This window comes from Ananas comosus, linkage group 5 (assembly GCF_001540865.1).
Source record: "Ananas comosus cultivar F153 linkage group 5, ASM154086v1, whole genome shotgun sequence".
In the NCBI taxonomy this organism is placed as follows: domain Eukaryota; kingdom Viridiplantae; phylum Streptophyta; class Magnoliopsida; order Poales; family Bromeliaceae; genus Ananas; species Ananas comosus.
In genome coordinates this window covers 8,124,516-8,148,976 of record NC_033625.1, presented here as the reverse complement: position 1 = coordinate 8,148,976, position 24,461 = coordinate 8,124,516, and the positions used below count along the sequence as shown (strand labels likewise).

At 33.9% G+C, this 24,461-nt stretch overlaps 1 protein-coding gene across 1 annotated transcript; it reads right to left on the bottom strand.

The window, feature by feature from the left end:
• Positions 14,148 to 22,382, bottom strand: LOC109710597 (exocyst complex component EXO70A1-like). Its single transcript, XM_020233303.1, has 12 exons — positions 22,030 to 22,382; positions 21,791 to 21,886; positions 19,706 to 19,911; positions 18,918 to 19,157; positions 18,286 to 18,424; positions 17,995 to 18,207; positions 16,882 to 17,087; positions 16,299 to 16,499; positions 16,123 to 16,222; positions 15,198 to 15,307; positions 14,946 to 15,092; positions 14,148 to 14,671 (listed from the first exon to the last, which is right to left on the bottom strand). The coding sequence occupies exons 1-12, from the start codon at positions 22,174 to 22,176 to the stop codon at positions 14,539 to 14,541; spliced, it is 1,938 nt and encodes a 645-aa protein (XP_020088892.1). The 5' UTR covers positions 22,177 to 22,382; the 3' UTR covers positions 14,148 to 14,538.

Genomic DNA, 24,461 nt, shown 5'->3' with positions numbered 1-24,461 from the left:
ACTGGTGAGAGAGAGAGAGAGAGAGGTGGGGGTGTTGGGGAATGGAGGAGAGAAATAGTAAGATAGATAGGCTATAACTGGTGAGAACGGATCAACACAGAGAACGGTGATGTGTATATACGGGGGAGGTGCGTGTGGATTCATTGTTGTCGCATTCATATATTGGCGAAGAAGCGTACCGGCCGTGTTTTCTTTTTTCTCAGAAAATAAAAAGAAAAAGAAAAAGAAAAAAACAGTAGATTAGGTAGGTGTATAGGAGAAGTTGCACGGTTTACAGGAGATTAATGAATAAATGCTCGTTTAAGTAAGTAATATTTTTTAAGTGATTGGATTATAATTTTAGATCGGCTGCAACAATAGAAATAGAATGATAAATCAATCAAAATAAATTTTTTTGCAGGGTAGTTCAACTCAGCTATATATACCCCTTATTCGAAATAATAATGCTATGCCTACTTTTCTTGAAATAGATAGAAATAGAATTTCAGTTATAAAAATTATATTATCAAAAAAATATAGGAGTAATAATATTATGATGTTAGAAAATTAAAAAGGTTCTCACAGTTTTTAAGAAGATGATAATGTTTGATTAGGTGTTAGTATTTCTAGCTATAGAAAAAATTTTCTCGCTTACTCAATCTATTTGTTTAATATAGTTTTCACTCTGATCTACGTAGAGCGGGCAGGATAATATCTTTGTTAAAGAAAATAAGTTTTACTATGCCTACAGTAATAATTTGTGCATCCATAAAATAGGCAGAAAAAATAATAATAATAATATAATTCAAGAATCTACATGTATATAGTTTGAAGGTTAGATATATAAGATTCTATTCAGTTGTATGTCTCAGATACCATCTATATAGCCTTTTAATAAGAAGGTATATATTTTGTCAATAGTATAATTTTTAAGGTTGGTAGGTTTATAAAATACTATATTTTATTTATTTAATTATTTTTTAAAGTTTATATAGTTATGGAGACCCCGGTGTGCACACCTCTGTGTGTGTGAATTAATCCTCGGATTAGGAATTATGTCACTTCAATGTAGTTTTCCAAAATTACATAACATCACTGCAGTACTATAAGCTCAGAAATGTAGTAGGAGTTCAAGGGAGAGTTCGAAAACAGCGTCCACCGTTGGATCAAATTTCTACGGCGGAGGATTGATTTGGAAAAATAAGGCCGAGAAGAGTTGGATGGAGAGTCTCAATCGTAGCGGTCAATTCTACGAAGGAGAAGTTTTCGGTGTGGGGTGGAACCCACCGATTGGAAAAAAGAAAAAAGTAGGGATAAAACCGTCATTTCGCAGGAACAATTCATTAGCGTGTTGACTCGTGGGATCGAGATTTTGATTATGATCGTACGGCTGCGATCTTTCCTTGCAGCTAATTTTAATCACGTTTTGAATAAGCGGTTTATTTTTTTTGACTTATTATATATGGAGCTTATATATATGCATTTATTTTGTTATTGAACAAATTGAAAACATTCAAAAAAAAAAAAAAACTTCTTTTTCTCACCTTTTTTTTGCATAAATCATAAAAGATTCTTAAACCTCGGAGACTCGAAAATTCTAAAAGCTCGTTATTACAGCACAAATCTGACTTAAAATTGAAAACTGTAAAATTCTGTTGTAGCACAATCGCAACTTGAATACTAGATCTTGACCTTCAAGTTATTTTCTATCTTTTTCAATATTAAATTCTAAAAGAATAATTTTGCAAATATTCTACATCAGTAATCATTTATAATCTTTTCTTTGAAACAAAAAAAAAAAAAATTCAACATTCATAAAAAGGTTTGATCTAAAACAAAACAGGATAGTTATTTTGTGAACTCTTTTGAGTTTTTTTTTTAAATTTTTTTGTTTCCTTGATTCGTTTTGAGAGATATTTATTAATTAATTTGGGCCATAGGATGATTACAATAATTGAGCAAGTGACGTGTGGAAGACGACCGAATTAAGGAGATGACAAAATTGGGAGCCTAACTAAATAAATTTTTTAGGAGTCAAACAAAAAATAATTACATATTCTACTAGAAGTTCACTAGATTAGGTTCCAATATTAATTATCTTTAAAAAGATGCTAACAACTTTTTCCGAAGAAAAACATTCAAAAATTCCTTCTGAAAAAAAAATAAATATATATAGTATTATATGTGAGATGATATAATTCATTATTAATCATGTTCAGAACCAGAATGTTAAAACAATATATATAAACAGTAAATTAAAGGCGAAACTTCAAATACCCTCATGTGGTTTCGCACTTTCTCATTTTAGTATCCTGTGGTTTCAAGTGTATCAAGTTAGTACCCTGTGGTTTTGCACCTTCTCACTTTAGTACCATGTGGTTTCAAGTTATCAAGTTAGTACCCTGTTGTTTCGCACTTTTTCACTTTAGTACCATGTGGTTTAATATTTTGTTAAATTATATATCCCGAAATAGATAATAAAAAGAGAAAATTGAAACCACAAGGTACTAACTTGATACAAAAATGAAACCACAGGGTACTAACTTGATAGACTTGAAACCACAGGGGTACTAAACTGAGAAAGTCCGAAACCACAGGTACTAACTTGATACACTTGAAACCACGGCGTACTAAAGTGAGAAAGTGTTAAACCATAGGGAGGGTACCTGAAGTTTTTAAATTAAAACATTTTATCATGGGCAGATGTCCTGCTATTCTCCACCGTCTGGTTCGGGGTTAAGTAAAAGCTTGTTATTTGAGAAATAGAGTTAAGTTCAGGGTTAAGGTGGGGTTAGAGTAATTTTGTGTTTGGTTGAGAATTGGGTTTAATCCCGAAGTTATTCCCAAACATCTAATTTGGGGGGTGGGATTAGCCAACCCCATCCCACCCCACCCCACCCCACTACTCCAACCAAACAAAACACTATTTTATCCACTATCCTTCTTATCCCGCCTATTCCAACCAAACACTATTTTATCTATACCTGGACTTATTCCATCCCTTAATCCGGAACCAAACGGGTGCATTATGAGAAATTATTTTTCAGATAAAATTTCAGTGAGGCGTCTATCACTAATTACTAATGATTAAATTAGGAATTGAGTAATCATCATTATAACTAATGATTTTAACGCAATCATTTGACAAAAAAGGCTTGTTAAATTAGAAGAAGGTATGACTTATGGAGAATGAAAATTGTAGATAGAAAAATTTTAGCTGACAAATAAAATCCTAAATGAAATAAAGAAGGGGCAATTGCTTATATATCCCTAAAAAGTTTTCGACTTTCTAATTTACCCCTCTTAAAAGGCTAATATTGAAAATACCATTTTTAAGTTCCAACCTATTTCAAATATAACCCTTAGCTACCGTTTGGTTCAGGGTTAAGTAAAAACTTGTTATTCAAGAGATAGGGTTAAGTTTAGGGTTAAGGTGGGGTTAGAGTAATTTTGTGTTTGGTTAAGAATTGGGTTTAGTTCAGGTATAGGCAAAATAGTGTTTGGTTGGAATAGGTGGGACAAGAAGGATAGTGGGTAAACTAGTGTTTTATTCGGTTGGAGTACTGGGATTGGGTAGGGTTAGCTAACCCCACCCCTCAATTTGGGTGTTTGAGAATAACTTCGGAGTTAAGCGGTTATTCCACCCCTTAACTCCGAACCAAACGGGGGCTAAGGGCGCGTTTAGTTCGCACTATGAAAGATTACTAGGAATAAAAAGATATCCGAAAATCTTATTTCTATTCATCCTATTACTAAGAATGTAGTATTTCGGTGTTTGATTCGTACGGTCATATTATTTAGTCATATTATTTAAAATTACAAAAAAAATATAATTTATTTATTTATTTAATTTTAAATAATACTATAAAAAATTTCAACATCTTTTTAAAAAAGAGAGAGAGAGAATATATGTTAGAAAGAGAGAGCATAATTAAAAAAATACGAAGAGAAATAGAGTCAAGGTTAGAGAAAATAAAAGAGTTGAGATTTTAGAAAAAGAGGGGGAGAAATAGCTTAATTTAGAGAGAGAAAAAGAGTTGAAGTTTAGAGGCAGAAAAAGATAAGTTTAGAGAGAGATATAGGGTTAGAGTGTAAAGAAAATAGTACCAACTAGCCGGCAGGTAGGGAGAAAGAAAGATATTAGCCATATTATAATTACTCCAATCCATTAATATAAGGATATCCACCCTCTCTCAAAAGAATGAGATTAATATTTTGGGATGCATTTCATTTCCAAGAAAATCCAGTATTACCAACTAAATTACTTAGTGCGTTTAGTCGAACACTATCATATTTTTTTATTCCTATTAGATTATTACGAATCTTAAAAAGATAGCACGAAGTAAACGCACCCTTAAAGTTAAGTTCTGTTAATGAGCTGTTAACAATAGCTGTTATCTGTATGAAATTATTATTTTACTTGTTCAATTATACTCTTTCACTATCATCGACTTTTCTTATTTGCCCTTAAGTTAGGGTCACAAAAAGTATTTTAATTTTTGGTCTTTTCAAACATACCCTTCTATTCTCACCGGCTTTTCTTATTTGCTTTTAAGTTAAGGGCAAAAAAGGCATTTTATTTTTTTTTAACTCTAGTAAATATTTAACTTATGTTTAATCCAAGTTAACTTAACAGGTTGTAACTGTAGGGGTATTTTAGAATAACGGAAGAACATATGAGGGGTATATTGGAAAGAAAAAAAAAAGTAAGAGTAAATAAAATATTTTCGAAATTTTGAGAGGTATATAGACAATTATCCTAATAAAGAAATATTCCATACACACTATAAAAAAAATAGCTAACTAAAAATAAATTAGATTTGAGAAATAGAATGATTTAAAAACACCTATCAATCAACAATTGTTTGAATTTTGAATTTGATTCATAAATTTAAATCTAAATTTAAGATTTAATTTAAACGTTGGAATCAATTTAATTTTTAAAGCTGTGGGTATATATTAGAAAAAAAAAATTTCTATTATGGAATGCATAAAAAAATATTTACGATATAAATAAATTAGAAACATACATAAAAACAAATCAAATTTAAAAAATAAACCAATTGAAAAATAGACTCATGCCACCAATAACCATTCAATACAACAAATTATGTGCTTAAGGACACTTTAAATAATAACTAGCGACGCTTTAAAGCATCGGCAACAATAACCCCGACGCTTGTAAAAGCGTTGAGCGTTAAGTAAACATATCGGAATAAATATACCGACACTTTAGTATAGCATCGAAAAATTTTTATCAGTATTTGATAAAAGTATGTTTATTAGCGACACTTAATCATGATATCGGCACATGCCAAATATTGAAGACATTAGAATGAAACGTCGTCTAAAATATATTTTATTGTAGTAAATCAAAGTACAGATTCATTTTAAATTAAATTAAATTTGTAAATGTGACTTTAATCCCACGTGCATTATAACGAACAGAGTTAAAATTGCCATATATGAATAATGTTTGAATAGAATTGTTTTGAAAAGATATAACCGTATGAGCCATAACAATTTCTCACTCTCAAACTTTAGTTAGAAAATTTTATTTATGAGGTCTAAAGAGTCATTTTATTTTCTGGCAGTCACAAAAAGTTAAAAATACTTTATTATCCAGAGGAAAAATTATTTGAAAAGTTTGGCAAGCCAAATATGAAAGTATGATCACATCTTCCACTAAATTTTTTTAAAAATAAAAACAAAGTCTACAAACATTAAATAAGAAATAAAAAGAGTATCATCTATAGAGCTTGGTTCAATCAACTAATAATTAATACACATATTATACAAACATGAAAACATCAAGTTTCCTCAATTATCACCCTAAGTGAATTTGGAACATTTCTTCATTTTTTTTTGTTGTGTGGATGAATTAAAAAGGTGAAAATAAATAAAAAGACACATTACAACTTTTACTGTCACAGAATAGGAGTGTTAAGCCTTTTTTTTAATGCTAAATTAGTAGATCAACTATCAAATAATGGAATAACTTATTCATCAATTTCCTGTGGTAGCAACTCACGGAATCATTGGTCCCTCCTTTAAGACTTCGTTTGGAATTGCGGGAAGATTGCGTTATGTGCGATGACAAAATACGATGAAAAAATGTCATGTTTGTTTCGGTACGTAATATTGCATTCCGCATATCACAATGAGTCGGTTATGATATATTTTCTGCGATCCTACCGAAAAATGCAGAAGCATATCTGTATATGTTTTTACCCCAACTCCATTTTATCTAATAATGTCATATCGGCCTCAATACCAAACTAAGCCTAACTCTGGGCTTATTATATATGAAAGCGTAAGCAGTTTTCTAACACTTCAATAATTACTATGTGCAACCTAATTAATTAACCAGTAATTAACCACCCTTCACTTTCTAATATGTGTTAAGTATGATGCACCTTCAATATATTACGAATATAATGTGAATAAATCATTAAACACACTAAAAGTAAGGGACTACAAATTGCAGGAAAACAAATAAATATTTATCCAGAATTTCTTCGAATAGATCAATCACGCGCGAACGAATCAAATATACTACTTTTCCCGATGATAATGAAAGAATAATCCAATCCATGGAAAAAGTTAAAGGAGCTTGGAGAGATTCCAATCCAAGTATATCCCAAACCTAAAGAGAGATGCATCATCTTTGTTAGAAAGAGAAAGAAGATCGAGAGAAGGATATACCCATATTTATAAAAACACATATAAAGTAGCTAGATATACCCACAAAAACACATATAAAGTGCTACGTCTCTTTTAAGTGGTCATGTTGATACTTATAACCTTATTTCGTCCTCATAAAGGCCCTACAAGAACTATAGTTTCATTAATAAGCTTCGAAGATGCATCTTGATACACATAGTTGTTAACAAAAAGGGAGAGCACTATTGACAATAAGGAATAAAGCAGAGAGAGAGAGAGAGAGAGAGAGAGAGAGAGAGAGAGAGAGAGAGAGGAATAAAGTAGAATGAGGAAGAGAGAGAGAGAGAGAAGAAGATAAAAAGAATAGCAATAATGAACAAGGTGCGCAACATAAAACATTTTCTTTTTCTTTTCAACAAGTTAAACCTAGTTTGGAATTGCATTCTCCAAACGCATCTGCTTTCATGTTTTAGACTTTCAAAAGAGAAAATAAAATAAAAAGTATGTTAGAACTCGCGCAGCTCCTCTAGTGCTAGAAAAGATGATAACCTCCGCTGGAATAGTACAGAGCAGGTAAGATTTTCTCTCACGGAGTTTCCGTCATTATCTTTCAATATAAGATTAGCCAACTTAATGAGCAGTTTATTTTTTTCCAGCTATAAAATACAAAAACAATTGCGTTGAAAGATCGTATTAGAAAATTAGGTCTTGGTAGTTAAAACAGTAGCAAGAACAAACAGTTTGAAACTATAAACATCTAGCAACAAATTACTTGCCGAGAAATACAAACATACTTCTACCAACTTTTATGGAAGAAAATGATCTAACACAACAAATTAATTTTACTTTTCAACACATTTTGTACAAATGACCATACTAAAGCACACGAAGATTTATGTACATTGGAAGCGAAATATAAATAAATAAAGTTTTTTTAGCAAATTAGAGAATCATTTTAACTTGAGAAAAATCTCTGTCGGTTCACTTGGCGCCTTCTTCTGGAAGAATTCAACAAGCATTAATTTGCTCGAGCTTTTCTAGGGGTGAACTTGACATATCTCCTACAATTCTTGTTGTTTTCAACCAGAATCCTGAAATAAAGAATCACGCTATAAAAAAAACTTTTAGTTTAAGGACGCTTTTTCGATGGCGCTCGCTATTATGCAGTAAATGCCGAAGCTTTGTAAAGCGTCATTATTTAAATAAATTGTTAGGATATTTTTATTGCTTAATTTTTATTGTATTTTAATTCATTTAATTTTTGAATTGGGCCGGCCAAAAATAGTAGCTCAAACTATATATTTCTCCACTCACTTCCTGGGCCTAGCCCATAATTAATTACCCATGCATCTATGCCGAATATACTTCAACTACAAGGTAATTTATCTATGCTGAATATAATAATTCAATTTTAATTTTTTTAATTTAAAAATAATAATTTGAAGGCCGAATATAATATTTAAATGTACAAGATTAAGATATATCATTGAGTTTTATTCTCTTACGAAAATCTTAAGTCAGCATGAGCAAACTTAGCCCAACACCGTCCGAACCCGATCGGATCAGTTCGGTCCAAAATTGGGTCTACAACATCCATCAAATTTCCGGTCCGGACGGGCGCGGGATCGAGCAAATCTAAACCCGCTCCAAAGCTGTGCTCAAGCCTCATCCAAGTTGAAGTTCCCAACCAGTTCCGCAAAAAGTTTTTTTCTTAAAAAAAATCTCTCTCTCTCTCTCTCTCTCTCTCTCTCCTCGAGTTTCTAGGGTTTTTCTCTTCTCCGGCTTTTTCTAGGGTTTCCGAACTCGCCCGCATCCTTTTGACCTCGCAAACGATCGCCACATTGGGAAGGATCATTCGCCGACGTGATCCCTCTTGACCTCGCACGTCACTACAATAAAAACGGTCTATAGCGACATTTTTAAATGTAGCTACATGTCAAAAAAGTGCTGCTAGCTAAAATTACCGGCACTTTTAAAAAGTGTTGCTATATGTGGGGTTGCTAGGTATATAGTGATAGTTAAAGAGTGTCGCTATAACCTAAAAGAGTGCTGCTAATTTACCAAAACTTATTTAAGCATTTAGCAACCGTCGAAATTCTATCTAGTTGGCTGCGGTGGCGGAGGAGGACGACAAGAAAGGCTCTTTGTCTAGAATTTTAGTGGATTGAGTGAAGAGAGAAGAAAAGATGATAATTGATTTTTCTTTTTTTTTTTTTCTTTTCTGTTTGTAATCGGGTCAAATAGACTGGGTATGGTGGGTTGAGTAGAGTAATATTTTATTTTTGGTTGGATTGGGCTTTATATTTAAGCATTAGTAGATGTTTTTTTAAATTTTAGCATAAATGGGACACTTACTCAAAAGTGTCCCAAACATGTGTCCCTATAATCTAATTCTGTTGTAGTCGCGTGATCGTGGATTCGGAGGAAATGTTTGTCGATCTTTGTAATCCCTCTTTCTCTCATCTTTTATTTTGTTTCTGTTTTTGTTTTTTCCATTTTTAATAAGCTTTGTAAGAATATGTTCATGTGAATGTCACCTAATTAGCAATTATACTCAATATATTCATGGATTTTTTTTTTAGTCTAATTTGGTTCTTATTTTAAATAATTTGGATCAATTTTTGTAGGGATCTCTACACGGTCATGCAATTAAGCATAGTGTTAACTAACCTGATTTGGTCTTATTACATTTTTAAATATTTCTCCATTCTTGAGATCAAATTATTTAAACCCATTAAATGCAGGCACCAATGCCTATAAATTGGAAACTCAGTAACCACATTATATATAAAAGAGGAAGGAGAATGTTATATATTCTATTAACAGATGGACGACAAAACATATCTCGAAAACCATTAGATGAATTGGAGGATCAAATTACACGTGAAAAATCTTACAAGCGAGGTTGTAGACGATGCATGCTCGTCTCCTTAAAACTTGAAAATTTTTAGTTGACTAGCTAATTTAAAACTTAATTTATTCGTGCTTTTGCTTTACCCCTACAGGGAAAAGATTTGAGACTCGGAAAATCCGAGATCTTTAGTCACGACGATGCGCATCGTCAAGATTATAGTTTGAACTCATCGACGGAACAAGATGCAGTAAAAAAAAAGACTAGAATTGATAATTATAAGGATCAACTAGACAAGATTTAATTAACAATAATAATGGAAATAGGAAAGTACAAGCAAAACTTAAATGGAAAAAAGAGAAATTTACTAGTACAAGAAGTGAAACATATGAAACACATACCTGCATAAAATATGAGCTTGACGTACGTATGCGGACAAAACGTACAAACGAGTGAAACATGGGTCTCGTGCTTCAACTATGGATGTGTACGAATCAAGCTCACACATTTCACGCTCGAGTTAACCACTTTGGTGGTTGCTTGAACCACATTTTGGACTAAGCAGATTTAGGATATTCAGTAACATATTTATAAATTAGGATTTCTCTTTTCTTGTTTCATTCAATGTTTTTTCATTCTTGGAGCAAGATCTGAATCCTGCATACGACCTATAGGCCATTTTGAACCATCCCTTTAATTTTAATTTTTTTTATTTACACCCTCTCAATTTTTTCCCTTTTTTTTTTTAACAACTGAGGGGATTTTTATTAGCCAGATAAAAAAAAAAAAAAAAATTAAATTCAAGAGTGAGACATCTCAATAATTAGAAAATTTTACTAAGTACAAAATACTAAATTAAAAAACCCAAATCAAAATGCTGAAAGCTTACGTGTCTTAATAAAGGAAAAAAAGGCTAAGGAGTCAATTTTTAAATCACCTGTAGATGAGGGGTCTCCATACACTTTTACCCATTAATTACGGTAGAAATGTTATTTTACTTTATAAATAATAACATAAGCAAACAAAGAATAATGACAAGAATATTTATGATAATGTATAAAATTTGAAAAGAAATTAATGATATTTTAAGAGCAATGCTATTGATACACTCTAAAGTTGAATGTACATTCTACATCCACTTAATTCAATAGTTATTAATCTTTTATTTGTCAAATCAAATTTTTTTTGTTTTTACTAAAACTCATTTGACTTTTTATAAACCTTATAATTAATGAAGGTGCAAAATCTACACCCGGTCTCAGGGTGTACAAATAGAATTTCTCTAGGTAAAAATCTATGGCGACCCCCTTACCTGTAGGCCATTCTAAAACAGGCCCCTCAACTTTTATTTTGTTTTATTGACACCTCCTTATCTTATTTATGTTTTCACAGTTAACTAAAGTTCAAAAATATTCTTACATTTTATTAAATTTTATAGTTCAATTAGCTATTAGCAATCAGTCCATCCAGTTTTATCGGCAATAAAATAGTTTGAAATATTAAATTTTATGAAATTATCCATCATTTTGATGAAATTCCAATTTATTTGTCTAAACTCATTTGATTTCAAAAAGCTAAATGCTGAGGAGGTCTCAATAATAATACAAAATAAACTATAGTTCAGTGGGCAATTTCAGAATAGCCTATTAGTAGATGGGGTTCTGTAGCAAATTGTAAAGCTGTTCAAAATATTCAATATACTATATCCGATTCGGACCCTACCAAGACCCCAACCGGACCTGATAAAAAATGGGTAGTATATGGGTAAAAAAATTACCGATTAAAGTTTCGAGTATAGATCCCGATATTTTATGTCCATATCCGATTTGAATACGACCCGAATCCAACTTTTAAATGAGTAGGGTCCGAAATAGTTTTCAATTTCGGACTCAAACCCAAACCCGATGAAATATCCGAGAGTAAATAAAAAAGATTTAAACTTTTGAAGTTGAGAAATCAATTTTAATAGGACTTATGATGGGTCTTTAAGTATTTTCATTCTAGTAAAATACTAAAATCTTTGCGGCTCTTTTACTCTTTTCTTTTTTCTAATTTTTTTCACTCCTTGTTTTTCTACTTTTTAGTTTTTTGTTTCGTTTCCGCCTAAGAGTTATTCAGGAAATAATACTATAGTCATCATCATTAGCGATATTAATCCTCTATGGGCATGGCACAAGTGAGCTTTTCCCAAATCCCTTCTCCATTCATAATTGACAACTTAATTTTTTTAATAAATATTCTATTTAATAAATTTTCTGATTCCTCTTTAATTTTTTCTTTTTTTTGAATATTAATATATAATATTAGTAATTACTACAACTTATGTTCTCTTTTTTTATAATATGGTGTCATAATTTTCTTATTTTTGTGTGTTACCCATATCTGGTCTTGAACGAGTAGTACACGAGTAGTCACTATCCAGACCCNTATATATATATATATATATATATATATATATATATATATATAGAGTCCGGCTACTATACTATCGATAGTACCAAGCCCTTGGTACTATTGAGTTTTCTACCGTTAGATCTACCATTTGATCATTTCCACCCGTTAGATTATACTATTAAACCAACCATCCGCTCAACCCTAGGGGACCACTATCAATTTAACCGGGAACCACTATTATCCTAACCGCACATCCTTTCATCCAACGGCCGAAAACTTAATAGTACCAAAGGCTTAGTACTATTGATAGTATAGTAGTATAATTCTATATATATATATATATATATATATATGGGTACCTATACCCAATTCAAACCCAACCCGTATCCGGTCTTGAATGAGTAGTATACGGGTAGTCACTACCCGGACCCGCTAAAATAGACCCAATGGGTATAGTAATAACTTAAATACCCAGACCCGAACCGACCCGAAGTTAAATGAGTAGGATATATATATTTTTTCTAACTATTTCTTTTTAGGGTATGGGTATAGTATATCAACTATCCAGACCCATTCCGGTCCACGGACACCTTTGGCAAATTGATACCAGTTGTAATCTTACAACTAGGGGTGGCAATCCAACTCACTGTTCGTGAGCCAGCTCGTATTCGGCTCGAAAAGAGCTCGAGATCAAATTGCTCGTTTAGTAAGCGAGCCGAACACGAGCTGAATTTTTTGGCTCGTTTAATAAACGAGCTGAACATGAGCTGGGGTCAGCTCGCTCGTATTCGACTCGATAACAGCTCGAATACATATATTTTATATTTATATAATTTATATTTTTACATATAAATAAGTCTTTTTATAATAGAGCTCATCTTTATATTTTTATTATTTAATTTTTTGCAAAATAAAAATATAAGGCGAGCTCATTATAAAAAGAACCTCATTTATATGTAAAGTTTTTCAAGCTATTAAATCAACAGTCTAATGTAATAAGATTTTATAATTTATTTTTTATATATATTCCCCCCCCCCAATCAATACCTTTTAACTTATTGTTCTTTCGTTGGCGGTCTGGATGGGGGGGGCAGCTCGTGAGGCCAGTTCGGTTATGCTCGTTATACTCGTAGTCGGCTTTTTTATGTACGACCGAACACGGAGCTGAATTTTTTGGCTCAATACCTTAACTTCAGTCGGTTGATTCGCCACGAGCCTGCCCCAATTCGCTCGTGTTCGGCTCGTTTACACCCCCTACTTACAACCTCTCTCGTCCAAGAATTCTGTTTTCCCTACTTGTATTATCATTTTTTTTTTATAAAAAGAGATTGTTAATTAAGTAGAGGAAGTGTAATTAAAAAAAAAAAGCACGCAACATGTAGGGGGTGGCAAATGCGATTTTCTATCTACTTGAAAAAGAGGAAAGAGAAGTTATAAATTTATGAAAACACTAGGGGTAGTAATCCAAAATGCGCGAGCCAGCTCGTGTTCGGCTCACGTTTGCCTTGATATTCGTCTTGCTCAAGCTCGACTCAAAAATTAAATGAACCTGAACAAAAAAAAAAAATCAAATCAAAATTTATTTCAAGCCAAGTTTGAATATTATTGGGCTCGCTCAAATTAAGCTCGAATGTCTCTATATATACATAAATATATTAAAAATATTTATAAATATATATAATTATATATAATATATATTTTAATTATATATAATAATATATATTATGTATTTTAATTATATGTATAAGTTTAGGTTATTGAGTATACTTAATACTGTATTTTGTGTATTCATTTTGTATGTTAAACTATTAAACCTTCTTTGTATCAAATTTTAGATAATATTTTATAAAAAAAAAACTCTATATTATATAATGTTAAGAATTTCAATCGGCTTGTTAAGCACTTGAGCTCGCGCGAATTCGGCCCGAATTAATTTCAAGCCGAGCTTGAGCCTAAGTTTAAGTTCGAAATTAATTTCAAGCCAAGCTTGGGCTGAGGTAAGCTTGTTCAAGCCCAGCTAATTTCCACCCCTCGCTACATGCCGTCCAAGTGAAGGAGAACAACTTTAAAAACACAACAAAAACTTGCAAGCCAAAAAGATTTCTTAAAAGTTTTTACTTTTTTATTGTTTAATAAATACCTTGGATGCAAACATTCAAAACAATCCATCATTCGCTCATGAACTGTTTTATATAAGTAAATATTATATTTTTTAAAAACAAAAAAAAAAGAGGAGCAGCTACGCCAAATGAGGCCAAAATTGTGTCCATCACAAACAAAGAATAGATGGGTAATTAACAAAGCATGTATTCGTACACTTATTACTCAAACTCTGATTTTGCTCTCCTAAAACCAAAACACTAATTCTTTATTGTCTACAACACACAATCTGATTATCTCCACACACACTATAATCGATCTCAACAAATCTTGTAGTAGATTAGCTATCAACAAGCAGCTCTATATAAAACAAACGGGATAAATAAGCTTCATATGCAAACTTTGTTAAAGATGGTCTAACACCACAAATAACTAGAGGCATTTACATATTTATGGAAGCAGTATCAGAAAATTAATGATGCCTATAGTGGAAAAGCTTTTTTTTTTACTTACATTGCCATCTTCAGGCGGTCGTCGGCATCGCGGTTCGGTCATCGGCTTCCCCTTGAAGAACTCCCATCACTCATAGGCTTCCCCTCGAAGAACTCACCGAGCATCCGCTCGAGGTCCTCGGGAGAGTACTTGACATATTTCTGAGGGTTCTTGCTGCTATCCACCAGAGGACTGAAATGGAAAATCACCAATAATAATTAATAACGGCGAAAACAAATGCATTCTTTAGCATTTCCCCTGTAAATTCAGTAGGTGCGAGGGAAACCATATTTACTAGCATTCTAGCCCCCTACTTATTTTCAATACCCCAAAAGGGGCATGTATGCAAATAAGAAACTTAGAAGAGTTATGTATGTTTGCAAGAGTACATACGCGGAAATAGAAAAAGAAATCCAAAAAATGCTTTAGCATTTTGTCTCTTTTTTTTTCCGGAGGTGAAACATACCCGAAACGCTTTATGAAAGATCTGTACGCAGGTAATAGAATTTCAGCAACTGCAAGCCTCAAAGACTCACGCAGCTCCTGGTCAGGCACGGTCCATTGGCATTGCCTCTGATGTAGCTCCTCAAACTGCACGTTGAAGGATCTGAACCTGATGTCGAAACAAAAGAATGGAGGTTTAGATATATAATATAGGATACCATCACATCTTCAATCAATTAAAATTACTAAAAGAACAAAGCATGTCTTTTAGAACCTCTCTTTCACGGCAGCTCTCGATGCTCCACTACTATTGCCTCCGTCACTCCCCGGAGGACCACTTCCTCCTGATGAAGTTAAGCCTTGACCTGAGAGACTCTGCAATACCTGAAATTAACGAAAAAAGACAAATTAATACATTCATTATATTTATTCATATTGAAACTTGTCTTAAAATTGACGACTGATATTTGTGTCCCAGAAAAGACTGAAATTTAGATGAAATAATCATCTTACTATCCGCATTAGCCTATCATTGTAGAGAAACAAAACAAGTCTCTCAGTAAACAGCCCTAGGATCTAAAACTGTTGCATGCATAATATGGACATGAAGATCTACATGAGATAACAAAGAAATCAAGGAGAAGTTGGTGAGCTCTTTATGAACATCACTAAAGACACTAACAATGAACCATGGTGTAAGGTTTAAAGGAAGAACACGTCATTTTACCCACAAAGGCTGTAATGAAAAACATTTTACCCCGCAGAACACGTCATTTTTTACAGAATGCATATAATTTACATTAGAAGTCTACAGTAAACAAAGTCACATGATCTAATTCCTCCAATCAGATAGAGGTAATTATTATTTAGTGCCTTCACAGACTTAAAAGAAACAAAGCACAGTAGCAGGAAATATATAGAAATTTTTGGACTCTGTAGGAAGACAACAGGACCACACTCATCAGATTTTTAGGTAGGTGAGAATATATTGGGGAAGTTCATCTTTGCCATGGACAATATGTATGTAACCTTTTTTTTACTTCAAATACAAGGCGATGTCACGATGAGCTAAAACAAACAAGTCAATTCACATTTACTCAAAAAAACAAAGGTATAGGAATAATGAGTCAATGAGTCAAGATAAAGAGCCAAATAAGAATGGTAAGGTTTGATAAAAAATTTGACTTTGGCAAGCATACCTTGCCCCAAGCAACCCTTCTGTATTGATTAGCATTCTGCTGCACAATCCTCCGGTGTCTTTGTATCCAGTCATCGCCCAATAAATCCTTGGCTTCAGATCTAGCAATGCAAAATATATCATATATATGCATATATCCAAATTATGTAATTATCACCTACAGCTAAAATAGCATACCTGCGAACAGATCTGACCATATAGTGGATATTATTCATAAGAAATAGGTGAGTTAGAGAGGGATCCTTGTATTGCTTAGATTTTGCGTCCAGGTTAGTCTGGAGAGCCTGCATTATTCGCATAGTTACAGATGCGAGTTGGGAATTATTTTCATCTCCAGTTCCAAACTCTTGGAAAAGCTGCTTCAATGTTGATTGGTAGCTGCACACATTTCATACATTAATTTTTCCACATATTAGTCTGGGAAATATTCGTTGTAAATGTATATCTGCAAATTAGGGTTATATACCTCCGCAAATTTGCATATTGTGCAAAAACCCCCTGCAAAGTCATTCTTTGCATGCGTAACTTTGAAACATTGTTTATGTGAAAACAAAATAATAATAATTGCTTATATACCCCAATGCAGGAGTATGAAAACCAAACAAACAAGGTTTTCACTTTTCGGGGGCATGCTGCACGCACTCAAAAACTCGAGGGACAAATGGTAATGTGAACTTCAGTCAAAGCTAGCGTCAAATTCATAGCACTTGATACTAAAAGATTACATAGTTAGAAAGAATAAATTAAATGAAGTACTTACTCGAACAGAAACTTGACATAATTGATAACATAGCTCGTCAAAGGGTGCACAGTTCCATCAAGAACAGTAGTTTTTGTTGCATCCTTTTCAACTGCCTCCTCAAAATCACCAAAAGTCTCCTGTGCCGTTTGCGCCAAGCGTTTCGTCAAGCTCAGCGCAGACTCCCGCATTTCAACACATGCTTTGCCCTCAAATATGGTCTCAATCTAAGCAATTAATTTATAAGGAAAAAAAAAAAAAAAAAAAGAGAAAAAAAAGATAAGTCTAGTAAGTCAAAATTACCACATTACATCATGATAAAACATTTGCCATTCTCAAGATTAAAGAATCTCTCTACTACAGCTCATTTGATTCAAGCTAAGTAGATAATTAAGCAATCAATTTTTCGACACTTTGACAAAATAATTAATAATATTTTCCTTCGTTGGTGCAGCTAGCGACGAAAGTTCATTTGGTATCACTACATAGAGAAATTATGTAAAACTCCACCAAACTTCGGACCTAAAACGAATGGCACCAAATAGCATCTTGATAGAAAAGTTATTTATGCTACTGTGAAAGGTCAACTAAGCATACAATTTTGGATAATGGGATGCACGTTTAATGCCTGATGGATACCTCTGTTATCAAGCACCACCCATTTTGCATGCAAATAACAGTGTTATAATTATATCAATAATCGTTAAACACATATGAGATCATAGCATGCTACTACCTCATAAATGTAATATATTGTAGATGCATGACGATAAAAATGCATAGAAGTATATGAGTCAGTAGGACAACTTTGAATTTTACTGAAACACAAGTTCTGATGACTTCCAAAACAGACATCGACAATAAGACAAATTATTTATTCAACAAAGAAAATAGCCACGCAGCCATTAAATCCAGATAACGAGGATATCAAACTATTTTACCAGACCTACTTAATTGTTATACACTAGAATTCTCCTTCCTTAACCTGAACATAGCACTTAACAGGGATTATTTCCAAAAATAGTCTACGATCATTCAGAAACTGATACAAACAGTTCATGGACAAGGAAGGTTTTCATATTATTGTGTGAAAGAGTTAAGCTGTATAACCAGAAATCAATTTGAGAAATTTACCTCAGATTGAAGTTCCCGCATTATCTCATACATATCTAGTAACACAAACAATTTCTCTGGCGACCTTTTGCTTTTAGCAATAGCCTCTCCAAAGCTGAGCAGCACCGCAAGACTGTTTGAAGTTACTTCAGCAAAACACTGATCCTTCAGAGAATCAACACCTTCAAAAATTTGATCACATAATTGCCGCTCACTAGCAAAAAGCAGTTTGACCTGTTTTAGGGATAGTGAGAAATAAATATCACTGTATACCCACAAACTTCCAGCAAAGTTGATCTGAAAGAAACTTACAGCAATTCGCATAAAGTGAATCCAATTGCCGATTTTGGCCTCTAAACTCTCCCACTGCATTTTCTGCACTTCCTCTTTACTCAGTTTTTCGACTCCCAAATTCTTAAGGCTCATTTCTAAAGCTGAAGATCGAGCTTCCCTGAGGAAAATTTCTTTTGTTAATCAGATAAAATAAAAAAAGCCAGAACAGTTTGTAAAGAAAACCAGCCCAAAGCACAGTTCTGGGGTACTAAGCCAAAAAGAAAAAAAAAAAAAAAAGAAAAAAAGAAAAGCCCAAGCTATCTTACAAAATAGGTTCACCTCCCTTTCAATTCCATCGTCCAAACTAAAGCTACTTAACTGAACCCAAATAAACAAGAGCTAAACGAAAAAGATAATACTAGCATGTCAACTCTCAAGTTCATATTACTGCACTGATACATGAAAACGAGATACTCGATGCATGTTTTTCTAGGATGGCAACTATTTCGGCCCCATCTGCTCATACTCAAGATAATAGCAACACTTTTTTTCGTAATTTCTAATGTTACTTGACATGTCAAATAAGATAAATGTAGTGCCTCTCAGAAAAGGTTAGGAAAAGAGAGAAAAGCGAAAGTTTGACATAGCTTTAGAAAGATAAAATACTGCACCTGTAGATTCTTAAACATTGCTGTTGATGTCCAGCTTGAACCAACTGCTGAGCTAACTTAGAAAGCAGAGGCACAAAACGCGGATCGATGAGTGTAGGAGGTGTGTATACAGCATTCTCTAGTTTTTGTTGTTGCTCAGAATGATTGGAAGATGATCGGTTTCCACCACTATCAGCCTCCGATGATGGCCGGAGTGAGCTCGGAAGGCAATCAAAAAGGCGGTCAGGCTCCAGAGGCTTGCTAAAAGAAGAAACAAAAATAAAGAAAAAAGAAAATATATAAAAATGACTTGGTGAACCATCATTCAAAAACCAACGAGTTAATACAGCAGTTTCCAATTAGATCTGGGTATAAAAGTACAGAGTCTACCTGACTTACAAAACATCTTGAAGGTAAAATCTGAACTTTAAACATTTTGACTTTAATAACTATTATTATCTAACCTTTCATTGCTTTAGATTTCAGAAGTCAATCAAGTTCAAGCAAAACTTACGGTTTTTCTCAGAAAAGTTATCGAAAATAGGATCCTATTGATTAATAGAATATTCTGCGAAAACTAGGGAATGTTCCGTCAAGAATGTTACTTATAACATAAGGCTAGTTACTAAAATCACAACATTTTAATCTCATACACTTGTTTCACAAATATTGCAAGGTTAGATTGTAAAATCAAAACTCGAGGCTTAGATACCTATTTCATTATTCTATGTAGTTCAGGCAAGGTTCATACATTTTTAACTAAAATATAAAAGTAAAGTTGAATGTCTAACAGATCTAGAAAAACAAACCTGCGTGAAGTTAATTGCTTCTGAAATTCGTTCTCCATCTTCATAATAGCCTTACCAAGAAGGCCATTCGCATGGTTGAGCACTCCGTCACTGCTCTTGTAGCTTTTATTTGAGCTAAAAAAGCGCACAATACTTTTCAAACGATCAACTGCATCTAGGAAACCTTGAAGATCCTCATTTGGCCCCTTCAATATGTCCCGCTCTGCCTGTTGTGCAAAAAAAAAGGCAAAAGTATTAGCATTATAACACAAAGCAGCAAAGACAGGGCAGACAGCCAAATACTACTTCATGCTCTGAAAATTACAGCGACACATACAGCAAATAATACTTTGCTCTACATTTTCATAGATAGATACCTAGGTATAGCTTATATGCACATCAAATATTATCTTTGCAATTTTAGTTTTCATATGAGAACCACCAAGGTTGTCACGCCAGCTAGGCAATCCTACGTAACAGGAAAAATGAAACACCTATTGCCTAATGGTTTGGGCAATGAAGAAAGATTCCAAAGGCAAAAAGTGAAAGCACTATAATTCATTCACCAAGATGAAGCCAATAAAAGACATACTATTATGCAAAGTACTCAAGAGAATCATGCTTGATAAAAAATGGACGGGACTGCGATGTCCTTCGTTACCAAATATTTCAAAGAAATGGCGGAAAAAAGAGAGAAGGGGAAAAAAGAAGTAAAGAAAATAAGACTGTTGATGGTTAACTAAAGAATCATCAGATACTGAGCAGAGAGAACTGGACAATGTAGAGGCAGCGTACAACCAAAAACTAGAAAATATTCTTAGTTAGAATGGAGTCAATGGGTTCATGAAATAATGAAAAGAGTATAGTTATATTAGTGATATATTCCACTAATCTCCTCTTCTTGAAATTGCACAGCTTTGCTTTGTTACAACTACTAAAGTTGCACTTTTGACAACACTGTTACTGTTTCAGTAGTTGGTTATTCTCAGATTATAAATCACATAATGGAACTCTCAAACCAGCTAGACTCCACGGTTCAGGGTTTATTTGGCTACACATAAAAAGTGAAAATGGTTTTCAACATAAAAGGATGTAAAGGAAGCCTCTGATATCTAGTGTTTTATTCAGTGAAAGACAAAACCTGTCCATTTATGTTTGTTTAGTTTGCTGGAAAGGGGAAAGGGAAAGGAAAATCCAAAATTTGGCCCACCATTACTAGTGAGCTCCAAAGTGTTCACTTTTAGGGCCTTCTTCGGCAAAGAGAGGCTAACATGACCGAAATGGCAAATCAAACTAATTGACCATCATCTTCCTGTGTATTCAATCTTGTCATTCAATCAAATTAATGTAAGATAATCAGTCAAAACCAATTGAAAATTCTGCATTTTCTCAAGCTGCTTAACAAACTTTTTAGAGAAACAGTTGGGCTATCTATATAACATTTCAAATTATAACAATACCAACAAGAGCAGTATCAGTATGGTGCAATAGCTTTCAAAAGTATTTTAAAATCTTGTTCGGTATGGCTTCGGGAACAACTTTTCTACTTCGAGGGATAGCAAAAACAAGTCTTTAACAAAAAAGCAAAACAGAATAGAAAGAAAAGGAGTCCATTTTTGGTGTGACAAGTCAATGACAATAGCAATTTGTATTTAGGTCCCAAATGCAAAACATCAATTTGAAGCTTCTGCTTCTACTGAACGTAGAAGCTGTTGAAAGATTCAAGTGAAAATGCTGTTGAAACTTCTTCTATCAAATCCACTTCCTAAGTACAACTGCCATTGCGCCAACCACCCGAAACAGGCCCTAACTAATTGAAATAAGAAACAGGGTTTAATTATTAGATTGATTGTTTCAGAGGAACTGGGTTTCAGATCCTGAAATATGTGATGAACATCATTTTCCCATAGGCTTTAACTATAAGTCTAGAATATAAAAGACGTTAACTGCGTCAAACAAAAGGACTTTTATTATACTATTTCCCAACTGACTAAACAATTTCTCTCTAATCAACCAAAAACACATTAAACAACTAACAGAATCATACAAATATAAAACAGAAAAGTAAAAAGGAGAAATAAAAAAAAAAAACAAAAAAGGAGAAACCTCTCTGATGCGATCGAATTGGGCGAGTATGACGTCGGCGGCCCTAAGCGTGCGGTCGATGTTCTCGTGCGCCGTCCGAATCGCGTGCGTCCTCACCTGCACCCACACACGCACGCACACATCTTTTCAGATGCTGAAACCCTAGAAACCCCAATCCCTGGCGCCACTATTACTACCCAAAGCTACCAAAAGAGAGGAGGAGGGGGAAACCCTAGAAGGAAGAAACCCTAGAAACGGACCTGGGTGGGGCGCATGGCGGCGTCGAGGGCGGAGAGGCGGTGGTCGAAGGAGCCGAGGATGGCGACGACCCCATCGGCGATGGCCTGGCTCTTCTGCAGCGACTCCCTCAACAGCTGCGCCCTCTGCGTCAGCGCCTCCATCTCCATCCTCCTCCTCCTCCTCCTCCTCCACCCCTGGATCTATAGAGAGAAAGAAGAGAGAGAGAGAGTAGAGATAGAGAGAGAGAGAGAGAAGAGATAGAGAGAGAGTAGAGAGAGAGAGAGAGAAGGAGAGGGGGTGGGGTATGGCGTTGGTGGCGTTGGGGGACACTTCCAGGTTGGAAGTGGGGTAAGCGGAGGAGAGGGTGTGACGCTGATGATGGTTGCTTAAGAAGAAGGACGAGTACACTGATGCATACATATATATATATATATATATATATAAGAGCAATAGAAATGGCTTAAGACTCCTCCAATACCTACCCAAAATTGCTCCCCCAATTGTAAGAAATTTATCTAACTTTTAATTTATGGTCAAAAAATAAAACCCTTGGTCAACTATTTTGAAATTGGGTCAGTTACTTGTATACACCCCTACAAAATTTTAAAACAACTGGTGCATCCTTATAAATTGGCTCTTCTTATAAATATCTATTTTTTTACTTTTCGTCACTAACTTTTAAAAAACTATATTTACTCTTTCAATATTTTAAATTACTACATTTAGCCCCTCCGTTAGTATTCCATTCATTATTTCGTACATTACTTATAATTTATACTGAAAATATCCTTCAAAATGATCGAAATATTTTTAAAAAATTTTTTTATAGAAAAAGTAAAGGCAATTTGATTATTTTTTTTGCTCAATAAACATAAACGCCATACACCTCTGAAAATATTTTTGAAATTTTAAAAAAGGCAAGGTGTAGATTTTTAAAAGTTAAGAAGAAAAAATAAAAAAAGTGGGTGTAATTTAGCCTTATAAATTTGAAAAAACTCACATACTTTGACAAAATCATAGATCATACGACAAAGAATGTGCAGTTTATGATAGAATACTAGTGTGGTGTAGTTCAGAACTATAGAACGCAGTGAAAGAATTCGTTCATATTTTTTGCGGAAAAGACTCGCGCTAGAACAGTAGAACGCGATGAGCCCAGATCATAAAGATTGATTCATGTGTCCTCAAATTATTCATGAAAGTCTTCTAACACTCCAAACTCGCGATAGATCGAATTATGAACGAGCACGATCTTAAATCCACCGTTCAAGACCCTCTAGAATAATAGGTTAATTGAGGATATAGTTCTCTCTCTAACAATATAGCTTATAAATTACTCACGAATTTATGAATATTTTTTTATTTTTTTATTATTTAATGAGAGAATAACCCATAGGGTTTTTTTTTGCAAATAGCCTCCTTACAAAAAAAATTTTTAAAATTGGCCCTGTCAAAAATTTATTTGCAAAAATGGCCCTGACCCCGCCACGCAAGCGCCACGTCAGCGCCACGCGGGTGGGGCTGGGCCAGATGGTTAAGTTGAACACGGTGAACCATTCACCGTGTTCAATACAAAGTTTTTGTATTGGACACGGTGAATGATTTCACCGTGTCCAATACAAAATAGCTAAGATCGAAATATTTGTATTGGATACGGTGAACCATTCACCGTGTCCAATACAAAATTTTTGTATTGGACATGGTAAATGATTCACCGTGTCCAATACAAAATAGCTAAGATCGAAATATTTGTATTGGACACGGTGAACCATTCACCGTGTCCAATACAAAAATTTTGTATTGAACACGGTGAATGGTTCACCGTGTTCAACTTAAACATCTGGGCCCGCCCTGCCCGCGTGGTGCTGACGTGGCGCTGGCGTGGCAGGGGTAGGGCTATTTTTCCAAATAATTTTTGGACGGGGCTATTTTTGCAAATAAAATTTGTGAGGGGGCTATTTGCAAAAAAAGCCCTAACCCATATACTTATGAAGGATCATAATATGGCTAAAATATATTTCTAATTAGGTTTTTAATTTAAAAGTGAGATTAAGCCTAATTCAATTAAACAATATAATAACTGTCGGATCGAATCTGATTGTGAACGCATCCGATTTGGTTTAACCGAATGCCAACAAGAACACTGGCAATAAGGACTTCGAAATGCAATATAAGGGGAATAATGACCGTGTGGCGCTTGCCGAAAGAGGAAATTAAGGACACAAGTTCAAAGTAATAATAATAGTGAGAAAAGGAAGTGCAATAATTTAATACAACTCTGTGACACGAGTCGTGCAATGGGAGAGAAAGGTAGTAAACTATTCACTTCGTTTATTTTTTAAAAATTAAATTTAGTTGAAAATATAAATTAATTAGGATTCAGTTTGAGACATTGGGTACTAATCATCAAATCCTGCGCCGGAGGCGGTCAGTAAAAGGTGGTATAATTGGT